Source organism: Sapajus apella, unplaced genomic scaffold, assembly GCF_009761245.1.
Source record: "Sapajus apella isolate SASKATOON/1434 unplaced genomic scaffold, GSC_monkey_1.0 scaffold117, whole genome shotgun sequence".
In the NCBI taxonomy this organism is placed as follows: Eukaryota; Metazoa; Chordata; class Mammalia; order Primates; family Cebidae; genus Sapajus; species Sapajus apella.
The window spans coordinates 595481-615286 of NW_022437057.1; the positions used below are offsets into that span (position 1 = coordinate 595481).

Genomic DNA, 19806 nt, shown 5'->3' on the forward strand with positions numbered 1-19806 from the left:
TCCTACTCTCATGGACAAAGTCACATATATATAATCATTGAAATGCTTTTCTGTAGGGCTCAGAAGTTAGTGAGAAAGGCAGTGGGAATTTGAATCTCAATCTTCCTCTCTCTCTCTCTTTCTCTCTCTCTCTCTCTTCCCCAGCTTCTCTCCACCAGTCAGCCCTTCCTTCCTTCTCTCACCCTCTACACCCAACTCCTCCTTCTCTCCCTCTTTTCTCTCCCTCTGAGTCACTCTATCAGCCTGAGAGACAGGCTATATCTGACCTCCAGACACAGGACTCAGGTTGAAATCCTGGAACACAACCTGCTGGTACAAATGGTGTTTAAAATTCAGATAAGAAATTTCTACAATGGCAGCTTTCCTCCCCTCTATGACGCTATAACTCAGGGTGATTTATGTTGCCCCTGTGATTTTTATCTTACCTTTATGACCTATGGTGGTGTATCAAGCTGGTGTTCAGATATAAAAAAATAAAAAATAAATAAAAGAGGGAGTAGAAGCTATGCTGCTGTACATAGGAAATAGGCAGCTTAGGAGAAAGGGTGAGAACACAATCACAGAGGATCAAGTCACAGAAGAGAAATCCCATACAGCTGGTGTCTGGCAGGGATAACCTGGAATCACACCAGAGCATCAGGGAGTATCGAGGTGTCAACCCACCTCTCAGCTTTGCCAGGCTAATAGGGAGTATTCCATTGGTTGCTAGTGGCATTTTCCCACTTGAAGTGGGATATGTATTTATAAGCTCAATGTGGCTTGGATTGAGACTGAAATATTGCACCCCAAACTCTGCAACCAACACTCCCTAACTGGAAGCTTAGTGGATTCCCAGGCCCTGATGTTTTCAACAGAGAATCCCTGAGCTTGGGATTTCAGTGTCAGCATGAAAAGTAAGACCCACCTCTATATTTGGGGAAGCTTAATTATGTAATATTTGAGGAGAATTTCTATAAGTTCTTTAACTTCCTTTGATTTTTAAATCCTTATTCTTATAACTGCCTTAAATAATCTGGAATGGTTAATATTTTGCTGAAATCTAGAATGGGTAGAAAATGTTTAAGTGTTAGAGCCTTTTGTTGAAGTACTGTACTTTCCAGCCCTTTGCATACCTACTCCCATCTTCAAGAAAGGGGTGGTCTACTACTTTGAGAAAAAAAAATGTGTGTGATGTGGTGGGAGTAAAATGGATATATGAGTGTGTTTGTGTATAAGTCTTTATATAGTTCAAAACAGGAGAGGTCTGGAGGAAAAAGCAAATTTTAAAAGTATAAGATTCTTTGAAAAAAATTCATTTGCTCTCCCACCCACTCCCTACTTCAGTGTGGATACAACAGTGCATTAAATCTTATGTTTATTCAATTTGAATAGTCTTTTGAAAATATACGTTAATAATAAAGCTTTTAACAATGAATGTTTTAATGCAGGTATATGCTCGTATGTCGGAAGTCTTAGGGATAACAGATGACAGCCATGTTCTAGAAACATTCATGACAAAAATGTGAGTTCTTGTTTTGGTCTTTAATTTTTCTGTTGTTGTTGTTTTAAATGTAATAGATCTTTTTATTGTGTTTAAGTCTTTATATATATATATATGTATATATATATATGTATACACTAATTTTTTAAATAAAAGACTTTTAAAATTATGCTTTAATTGTTAGAATGTTAACAGTGTTCTTCACTGAAACTTAATTTCACATATTGAAAACTCATCATCCAAAGGACATTGTAATTTGTCACGTTTCCATACAACTGCAGTGTGCAGCATCAGATGATGACTTTAATAGATTTACAGACCTTCACTCTTCAGATCAATTGGGCAGCATTTTTTTTTTTTTTACTTTAAGAAGGAAAACACCCAATTTCAAAGACCACGTGTAGAGATTATTGCAAATTGAAATCATTGAAAGGGGTCTGATAGGACATTCGTTAGTTCTGAAAGGAACCTATGGCTAGCAGAGACATATTCATGGAAACTGGCCTTATATTGGACTTATGAGCAAAATAAAGTAGTTTCTAGTCATGGACATAACTTTGTACACTTAGCCAGACTTGTATGCCTCCACCTGGCACCCCACTTAATCTATATAACAGACAAAGAACACTGTCTTGATTGCAGAGAACAAAGCTAGATAAACAATCATGGTCATAAGAAGTGAGTTTTGGAGCCACAAATTGATGGTTCATTATTTGGCGGTAACAGTGAGCCTCTATTTGGCTTGCTTTTTAACTCCTGCTTTTCCTCCCTAATATGTTTTGAGTACAAACTTGATGTTTTCCTGTGAAACACTTAGACAACTTTTAAATTTACAAAACTAAATATATAGAATCATATACCATTTGGAGAGCAATATTCATTGTAGATTGTATATAATTTTGAATATGCTATAAAAGAATAGAAAATGTTTTTGAGCCTGTTTTTCACTTTCAAAATACTTGTGACTTAGGTAATCAAACTTGCCTAAATGTATGTGTATTCTCTGGTTCTCCCTAAACAAGCAAATATCTTACTTATAATTAAAGACTTTTTTCATATTTAGTGTTACAAACCTTAAATACTGGGGAAGATGTGTGCCTGTAATTTCAAGGACTCTTCAGTTCCTAAATGACCTTTCTGTTGGATATCCTTTTCACTGTACACCTGACAGTATGTATAAACAACCTAGCAAGAGCATTTAATTAGCCAGGTATTTTCCTTGTTTATAATTTTTGTATTTTTTTAAATAAAAAGGCTTTTTAATTAGCCTTATCTGTAAATGCATGTTTTTGAAAGATTTGAGTTATATACTAAGAAGCATTTAGTCAGAATCCCAGTTGAATTTATATGGACATATGGATTCCTAAGTAGTTACATTTATACTCACCCAGGCAAATAAATGGTTATGTAAGAAAATATGCAACCACATGTATTTAAGTTTATGCTTGTTTGTAATTGTCAGAAATTCTTGTTCTCAAAGAAAGCATGTAACTTAATTATAAAGAGGTCAAAATGTTGTAAAAATACTACCTTATAAAAACTGAATTCCTGTGAGTAAATATGTCTCTAATATTCTTCAGTTGAAAAGAGCATCATTTTCATTAGTTGAAAGGCACAATGGAGTAATACTAAGAAAATGATAAGCTTTTTGACCACTTCTTTGATTATTGGCCCTACCAAATCAACATCTAATCAAATCTAAAATAAGATTTCCCATTATACATTAAATGTTTAGATTTCTCTGTCTAGCAGATTTTTAAAATTCTAAAACCAAGAATCATTCTTTCTTATGAAATTATAGTTGACAGTATTGTCATATCTCTAACAACTAGAGAGAATCATGTAGATTGTCTTTTCTACATTAGCTATGAAATATATAGGACTTGGGAAAAATAAGTGTTGGATTAGTTAATCACTAAGATTAGCTGATCTTTTAATATGAGGACAAATTCTGAAAATGGTGGCATTGGATGGAAACCTTTAATGTAGGTTCATTCCAAGAATATGTTTATGTTAGTTAAGTTTAAAATTGTATTCCTTGGTAAACCATAAAAGATTTCCAAAGTATTAGACACCCACTTTTGTGCTGGAATTTAATATGCAACTTTTTATTGGAAAATAATCGTCCTTGTCTGGCAAAATCCACCATGCAATATTTCTGTTAGTAGGTATAATGCAATAAAGACAGGGAGGGCTATTTATCACTACAAATTTTGAGGATTTCAGGATTCTTTTTATTATTTTAATATATTTCTTTGATATTAAATCAGAAAAATGATAAATTACACCTGTCCAGGCTGTTTTTCCTTTTTACTGGAAAGTGATATACAACCCAATTCCAATGGTCATTTGGCTTTTTAAGATACGTATTTTTTCTTATTAAAAAAAAAACTGAACCCATATTTTTTTCTAATAATAATGCTGAAATACTCTTTATTTCTAACATATGAAGTGGTTTATAAGTACTTCCTAGTATTGCAAACTCTGGCCTTTTCACAATGAATTACTTTGAGAGCATATTATCTGCAAAGAAGCCTCAGTTATTTTATAGCACATATCTATTGTTTAGATTTACCCTGTTTTTTAGGTTTAAATTGATATTTAGTATAAAATTAATTTGATTTGTATTATTGTAGTGTAATTTGCATAATGCCTAATTTATTTTGTATCTGCTATTTAAGATCTTTTTCCTATCATATTAAACCTGTTATATATTCTTTAATTCAAATATTATAGCCTTTTATTTTACATGCTGTTTATTGCTTTTGAGTTCTTGAAGTGAATAAAAAATCATATTTTCAGAAAATTTACTAGATAAAAGTTTAAAAGCTGTAATATTTTAAACCAGGGGATGGGAATGATTTCAACATGGGTACATTGATTTATATTTTTTAGCAATTATTTCAGGTTTGCATATTTAGAAATATATATTAGTTCAATTTGATTTCAGTGCTCAGTTATTTGAATTATAAATCATTATGTCCCTTCTAGCTGATCAGTCATGAAATATCTTGAATTCATTTACATAATGGAATATGTGAGTGGTGTATCTGTTTTAGTGCAGTTACTGGTTACCTAATGCATGTTTTGTTGTTTCGAATCGATTTCTTTATGATAATGTGTTTTTCAATCTTGATTTTAAAGCAATATATTATTTCTATATTAGGAATAAGATGACATTCTTCAGCAATAGAAATACTTATGCAAGATCAAAATCATCACCTGTAGGCCCTTGTGAATGGAAATCTGTTTAGATATTAATATTCAAAATATTTTTATTTAAAATCTCAGAAATAAATGAAAAGCATATTATCTCACCATGAGGTTTTTTTAATGTTCTTTATTTATACTGCATGTCTTCAGATACTTTTTGTTTTATTTTTTTCTATTTAATCCGCTTCAGATGAACCTTACTCGGTGTTTATGGTGCTCAAAGCCAGTCTCTAAACTTTGGTGTTTTTTTATCTGACCATTTGTTGGAAATTGAAATCACAGAAGACCCCCATTTTTAGGAAGTATTAAAAAGCCTTCGATTACCTTAAAGCAATAGTCTCAGACTTGAGTGAGCATCAGAATGTGAGTGCTTGTTAAAACACAAATTGTTAGGCCCCACTCCCCAGAGTTTCTCTTTCAAGGGTTGTTAGGCCTAGGCCTGAGAATTGCAGTTTTCACAAGCCTCAGGAGAAGTTGGTAGCTCCAGGACCATACTTTGAGAACTTCAGGTCGTTGGAAAATACACTGTATGCCCTGAGTAGAAAAGTCTGCTACTTGTCTCACAGACACTTTTTCATGGGACTTCTTAAGACTCACTAGACTTGCATTTTTAGAGATAGATTAGTTCCTGAATAATGAATGATATGGGGCGCGTGGGAGGTTGCCATTATATAAGTCTCCACAATGTAACTGGATGGCCTGCTGCATTTTACCACAGAATTGCTGTTTACCAAATTTGAAATTTTTCAAATTGGTAAGATTATTGTTATTTTAAAATCCAGTGACCTTTCTGACAGAAAGTTTATGTTTTCCTGTCAGATTCATGACATGGGTATTTATAATAAATTTAGCAAGTGCATTTGAGTAACTGTTTAACATATTCTTTATATTTTCAAGACTAAATTCCAAAAATTTCTGATTCTAAATAGCTTTTTTGAACAGGCACAGAGCTGAAATGGCTCTATACAGGGCCAGCCCTCTGTAGTCAAGTTCAGTACTTGGGGATCTTTCCCCCTCTTTGAAATGTTTTCTGATCCGAAATTTTAGTTTCTGTCTAAATGGAAAAGGGGTGAGATTGTTCAAATAATTGGAACAAGGAAGCTCCGGGGAAAACTGGAGAGAGGATAAGGGTCATACAGAGCAATCACGTAAACTTACTTATTTTAAATGCTGAAAAAGGAGAATTTATCCAAAATGCTGTTTGTTCATTAATCATTATTTCAAGTTTTTATTCTTTTGAAAGGTAATTTATCAGTATTTCTACTGCAATTCATTGTTTACTCAGATTTGTAGCAGTTAACATGTTCCCCTTGGGTTTCAGAAAGGAAATTTCATTCTCTATCAGGCCGTCTGCTGGTAGTTGGCCTTTATTACATAACCATCAAACATTCGAGAAAAGTAAAAATATCTAGCTTTTTAAAATCAGACTCTATAAGCATGTTCCCCATTAGTTTATGAATTTATCCAAACTTTTTTTTTTTTTTATCTTATTGATACTGTTAACCTCAACAGTTCTCAAGATTAATGACTTCTCCATGTTATCGCAAGACTACCTACATAATTTGCAGGGCCCACCTCATAAAGAAGAATGTGGGGTCACTGATTCAAGAATTATTAAAAATTTCAAGACTTCAACAGCAGAGCATTAAACCATGAAGAGGCTCTCCAAAGCACAGGACCTCCTATGCAAGTGTACAGCCCACATAGCTGTGGAGCTGGCTCTGGTTTTGTGTGATATAAAGAAATAATTCCTTCCATTTGACTTCGGACTGACTCTCTAAGATTATCCCCTTAAGTTCTTGTATACCAGAATTTGGTGAATATAAGACTCATCCATATGCATCATAAATCTATCTACTAATTTATTTCAGTCATTTTTGTTTTCGCAAGCCAGAGAATCCATTTTCTAGTCGTTTTCATTTTTGAATCTATTTTCCTTTTTTTTTTTTGAGACAAAGTCTTGCTCTGTTGCCAGGCTGGAATGCAATGGCATGACATCAGCTCACTGCCACCTCCACCTCCTGGGTTCAAGCAATTCTCCTGCCTCAGCCTCCCGAGTAGCTGGGATTATAGGCGCCCGCCACCACGCCCAGCTAATTTTTGTATTTTTAGTAGAGACAGGGTTTCACCATGTTGTTCAGGCTGGTCTCGAACTCCTGACGTTGTGATCCGCCTGCCTCGGCCTTCCAAAGTGCTGAGATTACAGGCGTGAGCCACCACGCCGAGCCTCTAAGAATCTATTTTCTATCAAAGTTATTTGATGACCATGATAATTTTATTTTTCAACCCCAAACCTTTCCCAGCTTCATGTGTCTTTTTTTGCTTGCTTTTTTTAAGTACAATAATCAGAACTTCATCCTTATCTAGAGTTAACATTTAGTAAGACTAAAATAGTGATTTTTAAATTTAATTCCTTACCCATCTTGAATCTTATTGGCCTCTTTCAATGCAGCAAATATTTATTAAGCATTTGCTAAGTACAGGGCAAAAGGACAAATAAAACACAGACACTGCCCTCATGGATTTTAAATTCAAACAGAATTAACAAGGATTCCAAACATCCTTTGCTATATTTCTCCAAAGAGCTTAAAGTCAATTATTTTATTAATACAGTTTCTTTTTTTCTGTTTAATTTTAACTCAAATAAATTACATACTAATCTTCTGAAAATCTGCACATTAAAAATAATGTGGGCATATGACATTGTGATATGGCTGATTTCAGGGAGCCCCTTTCATTCAAGGTCATTTAGACATAAGCTTATAGATAAACCATTAAGTATGCAACTTGTAAATTTACCAAGTAATGTGTAAACCAGACATCCTCATCTCTGTTTCTGACCTTCTCACCATTGGGGTACAAACCCTGAATGTGGTAGGTGTCAGGAAAGGGTAGAGGATGAGCAATGAAGCAAAGGACAGGAATGAAACAAGGGTGAAGGACGAAAGTAAAATAGTTTATGTCTGTTACAGGAACTATTTAGCAATAAATAGTAATTTTTCTGTTTTTGTGAAACAATATTAAAACGCATTGCTTTATTTTACTGAATACCACCATCTCCAGATGGTTTGTGAGAATGTTAAATAAAACTAGTTTCAGCTTCCCTCGCTCAGGCATACTTCTATTAACATTTTTTATCGAAAGAAATGTTGATTTATTTCATTGTTTTCTGTCTCTATCAGCCATGGAAAGTCATTCCATAATTTATCTCCTCTGTTTCTTCGTATACTAGAACCACGTGTAGAATCCTCCTATTCCTCTTCTGTAGCCCCTTTGTTTGGACCGTCGCCAAGTTGTTTAGATTTTCGTTTCACAAAATTACCTGCCTTGAATATTGTTTTGATCTGATCGTTTCTCTTCCCAAGAGTCCACAATCACTTCCACTTGCTTCTTAGGTCAAGCAAAATTGTTGACTTTGAGTCCTAATTTGACTCAAAATTTGAGTCCTTTGACGGTACTTGACTTACTGAGTTCCCATAGCTAACTTCCTGATCTTCCATTCGACCACAATTTGCACTTTATACTTGGGCCAAGGAAACTTATTTTACTTACCCCTGGACACCCTTCATTAACTTTCACTGAATCACCACATAAGCCACTCTCCCTCATTTGACTCATGGTAACTCAACTAGGTTTCTTCAGTTTTTCAGTCTTGGCCAAAGACTTAGCAAAGCCATCATGAAATACTTTAATCCTCAGTCCTTTAATGTTCACTAAGTATTAATTCCCTTCATTTTCTTTCAAGTCATTGTTTATATTTCTTAATATTTGTGAATACCTTGTTTTCCATCTATATATCTGGATATGAATGTAATACAGTTTAGTATATGCTGGTCCTATCTCCTATTAGATTGTAAATGATTAGAGATTAAGATTTTTTTTCCCTTCTTTTATAGTTTCAAAACTTCATACAGTGAGCATATAGAACTTACTGTTACCTCTTCTGTTGAGTGACTAAGCCTTAAGTCTTGTTCCTTGTAAATGATTATTAGTATCCTTTAAGACGCTTCACCTTGGTTATACCTATTTGGATTTTTTTCGTCTAGTAGGGTTCATGAACAAAATTCTGCTTTTGAAATAACTAAACTTAATTTCAGTTACTATACTTTGTACATATAACCTAAGTACAGCAATTTCTGACATACAATATTGTCATCTGTGAACTTTCTTCTGTCATCAGGATCTAACTGTCTGCAAACAGTATCTATGAACATACATGGCTCTTAAATATTTGCCCAGATCCAGTATGATTACCCGCTCTCTTGTACCTAGTGACTATCATGTATCTACTACACTGCTATAATTCTAAATCGAATTTTTTCACATCTTAACACCTTTGTAAATAGGATATATCTTATAACTGATGGTATTTTAAGTACTTTTTCTTGGTAGTACATAAATAGTATTTTGTTTTGTTTTTACATTCAGTGCTGTTTCAGATTTGATAAAATACAGTAAATACTCAGAAAAGGGCTGATACTGTGAATTGAAGTCATACTTGGTTTTACTGTGTCGAGCAGCTACTGAAGTGTGTAGTTACTTCTGTAACCTAAGAAAGCAGTTTATTCTCCATTTAGTTGTCCTCCTTTTCAAAGGATACAGACTTTCAGAATTTTCAGCCTCTATAAGCTACACCATTCTTGTTTTTCTTCATGCGTCATGCTAGCTACCAATAAGACTGTCTTCACTGTGTTCAATGTTTTCATAATCACATGGCTAGAGACAGGGATTTTCTGAGAATTTTGTTTAGTGGGTTGCTACCAGCTAGATTATAGAGTTTGCTCAATCCTGGATGTGATGCTGGCGTATTAATGAATTGGTCCTTCCTAAAATAAAATGTTTCCCTGTCCCTTCTGGGACCTGATTCCAATTTCAATTGTATTTCAAGAAGCAAATGATCTCTGAGGAGAACTACCCTTTAAAATCAAGTGGATCTGATATAGCCTAGTGAAAAGAGCCTATGCTTTAGAGCCAGACAGATCTGCATTTGAATCTTGACTCTTCTGTTTACATGTTCCATGTGTGACATTTCCTCTATTAATTTTACTCACACTCAAGGCTCCTAGTACTATTGCTGCTATTAAAGTTACCATCATTACCAGGTTTACTGCTAAGAGATGTTTTGAATAGACCTCTGAAATCTAACCTGGTGTTGCCATAATTTGTCTAATGCTCCCACCCAGCCAAAATGACATAACTCAGAAGAACCCTAGTCTCTTAGAGAAGAATAAGATCAGAGTATAAAGATCATAAAGTTGATGTGTTCATTTGCCTTTTTTAACATTACAGACCCTCTTAAGAGCCGTAACTAGCTTTGAATTGAATTTCTATAAGAGAACATAAATATTCAGGTGAACTCTCATTTTTTTCTTTATTGAAAAATATAAAAATCCATTCTTAATCATTTTTTTCTTTAGAATGTAATTAAAAGGCAGTGAGGCTGGCCTTGGTGCGAAGTGCACAGATGCTGTTCTGCAGAAAATGTGTCTTTGACAGATGAGATTCTTCCTGTGAATGTTCTGTTTATTGCTTTCATAAATATTCTATTGTCAAAACATGACTTGCTGTTTATTAACAGCACTGACAGGAATATTCCTATTAATGGCAGCATTCTTATTACCCATAGACCCTGTCACTTTTAACTTTGCAATTTTAAGAGAATTCTATTTGGTAATTACTTAAGATATTTCCAAGTTTATTGATCCCACCCCTGTTTAACTGAGTGAAGTTTGAGTGGCAGGTCTTCAGCCCAGTGACTGACACTGGGAATAATCATCAAATCTGCATCTTTGGAGGCAGGGAAAAACTTGCTCCCTGTCAGCCTTGATCTTGTTGCCCTGCAGCCTGCCAGAAAAACGCAGTACATCATGGCCAGGCATGGTAGATCACTTGCGGTCAGGAGTTCGAGATCAGTCTGACCAACATAGTAAAACCCCATCTCTACTAAAAATACAAAAAATTAGCTGGGCCTCGTGGCCCATGACTGCAGTCCTGGCTACTCGAGAGGCTGAGGCAAGAGAATTGCTTGAACCCAGGACGGGGGTGGAGATTGCAGTATGCTGAGACTGTGCCACGGCCCTCCAGCCTGGGCCACAGAGAGTTCATTCATCTCAAGAAAAAAAAAAACACAGTGCATTGAGCACCTACTGAAAGCAGTGCAATAAGGAAAATGCATGGATGTAGTCCCTGCTCTTAGAAAGTTTGCTAATACTGATACATGCTAAAATATATATGTATATTTTAAATAAGTATGTATATGACTAAGCCAAACATACATGTTTCATATGCAACTGGAATGGTTGCTTTGGAATCAGACGACTTGAATCTAAATCATACTAGTTGTTTATCTTTTGAAAAATAATTTTTTAGTTTATTTTCTTATATGAAAAATAGGAGTGATACTATCATGAAATTGTGAAAGTTAGACTTGCAAGTTGCACATGTTCTGTAAATTGACTGCATCTTTCTGTCTTTTTCCCTGATTGATAATTGGCAAAGACATTTGCATTATCTGATCCTCAAAACAATCCTGTAAGGTAGCTTGGGCATAGGTTTCATCCTCATTTGTTGGAGAGGGAAACTAAGGCTGAGACAGGCTAAGTTTATTACCTGGATTCATTGAATGGTATAGTCAAGCCCAGGTCTCATGACTCATGTTCCAGTGTGGTTTTCACTCTTTGATACCCACGTCTGAATGATTAAAATTTAGAATTAGGCTTTTCAGTGCCCCTATGCAGAGGCAACAGACTGAATCATATATTTGGAGATGATGTGAAGGAAAAAGTTAGAAGTATTAGTTCCTTTAAGCTCTCCTTCTATACTTGATGACATGCGGTCTGCTATATCTTCCTAATTATATTCCGATCTTAGATTTCCACTAACAGAGCTTACTGTTTCTTAGAATTGAATAATTTTCTCTTTTTTGATAGCCTATTATGGGTCTTTTATAATTATTTTATTATGAAATAACATTAAGTAAGTAGAAGCTCGCAAGTTACACCCAAAATATAAAAAGAGGTCAGTTTCAATTTTCCACTATCAAGACTTCAATAGTAAAGGAGTTCTTGTCTTAATTATAAAATTCATTCTTTCTTTCCATAACTAGAATATGTATAAGATAGAAAAAGTAATTGCACTGGTTAATAATAGATTATCATTCTTAACAGAAGGAAAGACGTTTCTATAAGAATGCTCTTTAGAAATTATATTTATTCCTTATAAGTAGAAATTGATGTCACTGCAGTTCACTATTACTTTGTGATTTATTACATACTGATATGACAAATATATTTCCTTAGATTCCTTAACTTCTATTACCTATATCCTTTTAAAAAAACTTGTGAAGATAGATGCTGTGAAATTCATGCTAAAAAACCACACAGTAAGTCTTATTTCTTTAATTAATCAATAGAATTTTACAAATAGTTTAGGTAAAGCATTAGTAACTTTGATTACTCTTTTGCTTTCATTAGAGTGAACACTTCCCTTTTCTTGGCATCAGTGAGAGTTACAGTCTCAGTGACTTCAGGTGTCGAACAACCTTCTACACAGCGCTCACTCGCCTTCTGATGGTAGATCTAGGTAAGGTTAAGAATTTAAGCTCAATTAATAAGGGATCAGCAATATGCTTGTGTGAGTAAAGAAGTGGAATACTAGTTGGTACAACATTTAACTTATTAAAATTAGCCATTTTGGACAGTTTTCTACAACCTGCTGAGATTTGAGTGTTCACTTATTAGCAATAGAGCCAAAAGACAAATCTTTTTACTTAAGGTGGCATTTTTCACTTCACGTAACACTTGCGCTGATTTTTTATCTCACAATTTACTTTCTGCCTGTCCTTTGACACATTAATTTTACTACTATGTATCTAGTAATAATCTTAGACAGAAAACTTTTACACACGAAGATTTTCATCATAGTGATGTCTAAACTAGAGAAAAAGTGGAAATGATGTAACTGTCTAAACAGTAGGGATTTGTAAAATTATTACAATTACAATTCTTTATGGCATGCCCACTTACTTGTGGAATGATTGACACTCAAAAAAAATGAAGATTTAAAGACCATGCAATACATGAAATTTTGTATTATAACATTAAGTGAAAAGGCAAAGTGTTACACTGGTGCAACTGGTGTGATCATGTATGTTGGAGACGGGAGGGACAATACTTCAGAAAAGACTTAAATGGAACTCTTCAAAAATGGTTAGTACAGCCATTATGAAAAACGGTGTAGAGGGTCCTCAAAAAAATCGAAATAACATGACTGTACAACCCAGCAATCCTACTACTGGGTGTATATGTATCCAAAGGAAATGAAATGAGTATACCAAACAGCTGCATTCCCACATGTTTATTGCATCATTCTTCACAATAGCCAGCATATATGAAATCAACATAAGTGTCCATCAACAGATGAATGGATAAAGAAAATGTGGAATATATACACAATGGAATACTATTCAGCCATAAAAAAGAAAAATTCTGCCATTTGCGACAGTATGGATGAACCTGGAGGATACTATGTTAAGTGAAATAAGCCAGGCACAGAGGACAAATACTGTATGGTATCACTCATATGTGAAGTCTAAAAAAGTTGATCTCATAGAGTAGAATGGTGGTTACTAAGAACTGGGGACTTTGGGGGTAATACTGGTCAAAAGATACAAAGTTTCAGGTAGATAGAAGGAATAAGTTCAATAGATATGTTGTGCGTAAGTGGTGACTATAGTTAATAACAATATATTGTATTCTTGAAAAATACCAAGAGAGTGAATGTTAAGTGTTCTCACCACAAAAATGATAACCATAGAGGTAATACATTTGTCAATTAGTCACAATATGCCAATATATACCTCAAATATATTGCAGGTTAGTTCCAGACCATCATGATAAAGTGATACCTTAATAAAGCAAGTCACACAGTTTTTGTTTTCCAGTGCATATAAAAGTTAAACTTACCGTGCTGTAGTCTATTAAGTGTGTAATATCATGATGTAGATTAAATGTACATATCTTAATTTAAAATATTTTATTGCGGCCAGGTGTAGTGGCTCAAATTTGTAATCCCAGCACTTTGGGAGACCAAGGCAGGTTGATCACCTGAGGTCAGGAGTTCAAGACAAGCCTGACTAACATGGTGAAACCCTGTCTCTACTAGAAATACAAAATTAGCCAGGCGTAGTGGCGAATGCCTTGTAATCCCAACTTCTTGGGAGGCTGAGGCAGGAGAATCGCTTGAACTCTGGAGGCAGAGTTGCAGTGAGCTGACATCACGCTACTGTACTCCAGCCTGGGCAACAAGAGCAGAACTCCGTTTCAAAAAATAAAAAATAAATATAAATAAAATACTTTATTGCTAAAAAATGCTAGCAATCATCTGAGCCTTCAGTGAGTTGTAATCTTTTTCCTGGTGGAAGGTATGGCCTCGATATTGATGGCTGCTGACTGATCAGGGTAGTTGCCAAAGGTTGAGGTGGCTGTGGCAATTTCTTAAAATAAGACAACAATGAAATCTGCTGCATCAATTGACTTCCTTTCATAAAAGATTTCTCTGTAACATACGATGCTGTTTGATAGCATTTGACCCACAGGAGAACGTCTTTAAAGAGTGAAGTCAGTCCTCTCAAATTCTGCCGCCACTTTATCAACTAAGGTTATGTAATATTCTAAACAATGTTCACTGCATCTTTACCACAAGTAGATTCCATCTCAAGACACCACTTTCTTTGGTCATCCAGAAGAAGCAACTCCTCATCCATTCAAGTATTATAACAAGACTGAAGCAGTTCAGTCACATCTTCAGGCTCAACTTCTAATTATAGGTCTCTTGCTGTTTCAACCACATCTACGGTTAATTTCTCCTCTGATGTCTTGAACCCCTCAGAGTCATCGTGAGGGTTGAAATCAACTTCTTCCAAATTCCTGTTAATGTTGATCGTATGACCTCCCAACTGAATCACAAATGTTCTTAGTGGTATCCAGAATGGTGAGGTGAGTCCTTTCCAGAAGGTTTTCAATTTACTTTGCCCAGATCCATCAGAGGAATCACTATCTGTGGCATCTATAGCCTTACAAAACCTTTTTTTTTTTTTTTTAGCAGTAGACTTTAACAGTGGGCTTAAAATATTCAGTAAACCATGCTGTAAACAGATGTGCCGTCATCCAGGCTTTCTTGCTCTATTTCTAGAGCACAGGCAGAGTAGATTTAGCATCATTCTTGCGGGTCCTAGGATTTTCAAAATGGCAAATGAGCACTGGTATCAACTTCAAGTCATCATCAGCATTAGCCTCTAATGAGAGTCAGCCTGGTCTTTGAAGCTTTGAAGCCAGGCATTGACTTCTCCTCTCTAGCTATGAAAGTCCTAGATGGCATCTTCTTCCAATGAAAGGCTGTTTCATCTACATTGAAAATCTGTTGTTTAGTGCAGCCACTTTGATCAATGGTCTTAGCAAGTTTTTTAGCATAACTCACTGCACCTTCTACATCAGCACTTGGCTGCATCACCTGGCACTCTTATGGAGGCATTGTCTTCCCTTAAACCTCATGAACCAACCTCTGCTAGTTTTCAACTTTTCTTCTGCAACTTCCTCAGCTCTCAGCTTTCATACGATAGAGTTAGGGACTTGCTTTGCATTAGGCTTAGGCTTAGGCAATGTTATGGCTGGTATGATTTTCTATACAGACAGGTAAAACTTTCTTCATATCAGCAATAAGGTTGTTTCACTCTCTTAATGTGTGTTCACTGGCATTTTAATTTAATCACTTGAATTTCCTTCAATAACCTTTCCTTTGCATTGTTCACCTGGCTAACTGATGCAAGAGACCCAGCGTTTGACCTGTCTCAGCTTTTGACATGCCTGTCTCACTAAGTCTAATCATTTCTAGCTTTTGATTTAAAGGGAGAAATGTGCAACTCTTCTCCCTTTCACATGAATACTTGGAGGCGATTACAAGGTTATTAATTGGCTCAATATCAATATTGTCGTGTTTCAGAGAATAGAGAGGCCTGAGAAGATGGAGAGATACAAAGGAATGGCTGGTTTGTGGAGCCGCATACACAATATTTAGCAATTAAGTCGACTATCCTATACGGGCACAATTTGTCGTGCCCCACAGCAGTTACATTAGTAACATCGAAGGCCACAGATTACCATTATAGATAGAATAATAATGAAAAAAGTTTGAAATATTAGGAAAATTATCAAAATATGACCCAGAAACACAAAGTAGGTTCATGATGTTGGCAGAACGACGCCAGTAGAACCTTGCTCGACTCAGGTTTGCCACAAATCTTTAATTTGTTTTTAAAAAAAGGTCAGTATCTGTGAAGCACAATCAAACAAGGTAGGCCCATTTATATACTTCAAAACATCGTGTTATGCATAATAAATAACATAAAATTTATCTGTAAATTTAAAAAAATGATTAAAAATGCTAAATGTTGACTTTGGGTTGTAGCATGTAGGTAGTTTTTTCTATTTCTAATTATTTGAATTTTTAATGTATTTTATAATAGTAAAAATTAACTTATTTTTAAAATTTATTACTAAAAGGCTAAAGTTAGTGAGAAGTATTCATGGACAGACAATACCTTAGGATGGGCAATTAAGCTTCTCTGTAGTGACCATGTTACTCTAGATTCCCATTTCTCATATTTGAATACCGCAAGTTAGACAAGTTATATATGAGAGCGTTCAGCCAGTGACAATATCATCCTTAGACAATATAATACCAATAATACTTTTTTCTTTTTCTCTTGCAATCGATAGATTAATACATCAACTTAAAAATGAATTTTTTACAACATTCATACAAACAAAAAAAAAGAAATATAATTTTATTTTGCACATAAAAGGCATTGAATTTTGAAATGTAAAGGGGGCTAACCCCCTCTGTGTTTCACACCGGTATTGTTTTCATGCTTTTCCACAGAATAAATCATCAAAAAGACAAACTGCCAAAAGTTGAGAGAAATGCAACTAGAATGATTAAAGAGCTTAGTGGGATTGATTTCTAAGGAAAGATTAAAAGAACCATGTATGTATAACTTGGCTAAGTGACAACTAGGGCTGGAGGCAAAGAGAACTGTCTATAAATATTTGAAGAGTGTAAACCAGGCATGCAAAACCCAATCATCTGCTACCTTAGGCAAGTGGGAGATGCAACTGAGTGACGGCTTTTCATACTGCACGCTGGCCTGTGTCACCTCTTGGCTGCTGTATTGGCGAGAAGAGGAGCAGCCCCAGACTGTGTCATTGTCCTTGACAATCATTGAGGAAGCACGATGTGCTAAACTCTGAGAGCAAGACAAAGATAGTCAGGCATACTGGGTCCTGGCCTCAAAGGGCTTGTCTTCTTGCTTTTCCAGTTGTGCAGGCATTAAAGAGACCTTGAAACGCTTGTCTGGACTTAATTTATTTCCCAGGCCTTAAAAATGCTCTTTTAATAACCCTGTCACACAGAGTGAAAGAAGTGGGGAGATCGAAGTCAAAGAGAAGTATCTGGAGGAGAGTTTTTAATTAAAACTAGGTCCATGTTACTCGCGTTTTCAGAACCTGGAAATGGAATGAGTTAACATTTCCTTTTTGATATGGTCATCACAGATATGGAACCTGCTATGTATCTGTGGTAGGTTAAACAACAGGATAGCACTGTCAGAGCCTGCACACGGCCCCAACTCAGTATTCACGGTACTACTGTGCGTTTGACTGCATTGATCATTGATATTCATGATGATGCCCAGAAAGACATTGCACACTTTTTGGAAAGCAAATTTGCTCTTATTTAGTATTGCTTAATGAAAACTATGAGGTATGGGAAACTGAAATAAACACATATAATTTGAATAATTGGATTTTATTAGTTTTCCCAAGATTCTATTCCTTTGAAATATTTAACCCATAACAATATAAAGGATAAATTCATGTTTTCAGTTCAAAGTTTTTTTTTATGTAAATATCTGTTGCGTTACAAGCACTTTTTAGACACCTTGAGAGAAACAGAAAGAGACAGGCTATGGTGGAAATGCTTGGTGCATGGTAGTGCACAATATAAGTCAGTTGAATCTGGAGATAAATAAAAATTTAAATCATAGTAGCTACCCTCATAGAACTTCTACATGTTTGAAAAGAAGCTCCTTCCTTATTTATCAGTGATTTTTACTTTTTAAAATAATGAAATGTATATGCTAAGCATCAAGTTATGATTGAAAGCATCAAGTATGATTTGTTGTATGATTACCAGAGCTTCTTTGTCTTGTTAAAAACCAGAGTTGTCCTTCTTCCCAAAATATGTTGAATACCTTCAGAGTATTCTGTATTTTTCTAGCACCAGCCAGTCAGAGTCTTTACATTGCAGATGCTCAGTAAATACTTGTTGAATGAATAACAAACAAGTATGCAGTAACCAAGATGCCATCACTGTGGCTCCTGGAATCAGCTCTGACTGCCAGGTTCTTTCTGGAAGTAGCTCTGATCGTTGGCCTCTCCAAGACAAAACAAATCAGTGGCTGATTACTTTCACAAGTGATTAGCTGCACTTGACCACTCTTATGCCTGATTAGTCTCCTGTTGCTCTCTGTTCAAAGCGTTATGACTTTATAGACGATGGTTTGTTGAGTATTGTTGAACACAGTTTTTATTATTTGAAGCCTTGTCTCACAAACTAGGTTGACTGGAACATGGCTGTCAGAATTTCTGTATATATAGCTTGATAGTTTTCTATTGTGTGTTCATTGTCATGGAAACAAGAAAGAAAAAGATAGTGCCGTTGTCAAGAGCAGCACAGATTCATATATTAAATGAAAAAAATAAAAACATTAGATAATGAGAATCGTCCTCAAAAAAAAAATGAAGACAAACTTTTTATATCACTGATTTTGGAGAGGGGGAGTGGGGATAAGAATCACATAGAAAAAAAAAACCACCTACTTTCTTGCAAAAGTATTGGATATGAATCTTGGATGGAAATACAAAACATTCTAATTGAATCCTACAGAAATAAATTGAATATGTCTTGTGTATAAGCCATGCACATTGGAGTGATTAGAAAGGGGGAAAGAAATTGGGTGTCACATTAATTGATATTTACTTTGAAACGCATTTTGGTTTCTACTCAATGATTTGCACTTCATATGAATTTAATTAGATGCCATGTGCCCCAGGTTGTATTTCAGATGAAAATGGTGGTGGGGGGAGTTGGTAGTTGGCAATAAACAGTTGTACCATTTTATCAAATTGCTTTAGCGAAACTAGACAAAATGTTCACTTGCATAAAGAACAGAATTGAAAGCATTTCATCATTAGAATGGTGGTGTTTCAAAACATGTGAGAGTCCTTGGCAAATTCTTTTGGTGTTCCAAGAAATTATCAAAATGAATGCGGAAAATCCCTGTACATGCAGAAAAAGATGATTGACCAACCATATGTACGTGCATGCTAGCTCTTCCAAGAATCACTTAAAGTTCCCTAGGTTATTTAAAATTAACTTGGTCGATCTAATAAACTAAAGGAAAGGTAGTATTACCCGAGCCAGTAAATGGAGAACCTCCAGGGTGCTATTCAATATAAAATACTTGAATAAATAAAAACCTTCTATTGTGTTTAATTTGAATGCAGGTGAATTTAGTTGACAAACACTAAAGAGGGGAAGTGTGGCGAGGCGCTGTAACAACACTTTTCATTTTGTGAAGGACCAAAATTATTACTTGCAAATTAAGTTCTTACCAGCCACAAATTTGGAAGTGCTCAGTGTCACCAATGGTTGATTTTCCTTGGACATTTCATGATTGTATCTTCTATAGTACTCTTTAGATGAGAAGCAAATTGATAGGATTTGAGCCAGCAGTGCATTCCTCGGGTATTTAAACTCTGAGAAGCCGTCATGTTTTTAATTACTAGGGGGATACTAATATTAAAAGAATGTTTATGGATGTAAAGAGAGAGCTCTATCTTTAGGGGTGAAGGTAGCATAGTATCCATATATACTTTGACTTTTAAAAGGTAATTGGCATCTGAAGCTATCACTACCTTAAATTTAAGAAATTTTAAATAACAAATGACTTGAATAACAAGGGAAGAGTATTCTAGAATTGGCTACTAAAGATAGAA

General features: G+C 35.1%; 1 protein-coding gene across 5 annotated transcripts in view; it reads left to right on the top strand.

Annotated features, from left to right (window-relative positions):
- The window catches only part of RANBP17 (RAN binding protein 17), a 392396-nt gene that overhangs the window by 263637 nt on the left and 108953 nt on the right, over window positions 1–19806 (top strand). For all 5 annotated transcript variants that reach the window (XR_004263498.1, XM_032260328.1, XM_032260329.1 and 2 more), the window contains 4 exons: window positions 1428–1501; window positions 2544–2624; window positions 12011–12074; window positions 12166–12274. Coding sequence is in view for 4 of the 5 variants with exons in the window: in XM_032260328.1 (XP_032116219.1) it covers window positions 1428–1501; window positions 2544–2624; window positions 12011–12074; window positions 12166–12274 (328 nt within the window). In the remaining variant the exon portion in view is untranslated. The remainder of the gene's footprint in view (window positions 1–1427; window positions 1502–2543; window positions 2625–12010; window positions 12075–12165; window positions 12275–19806) is intronic.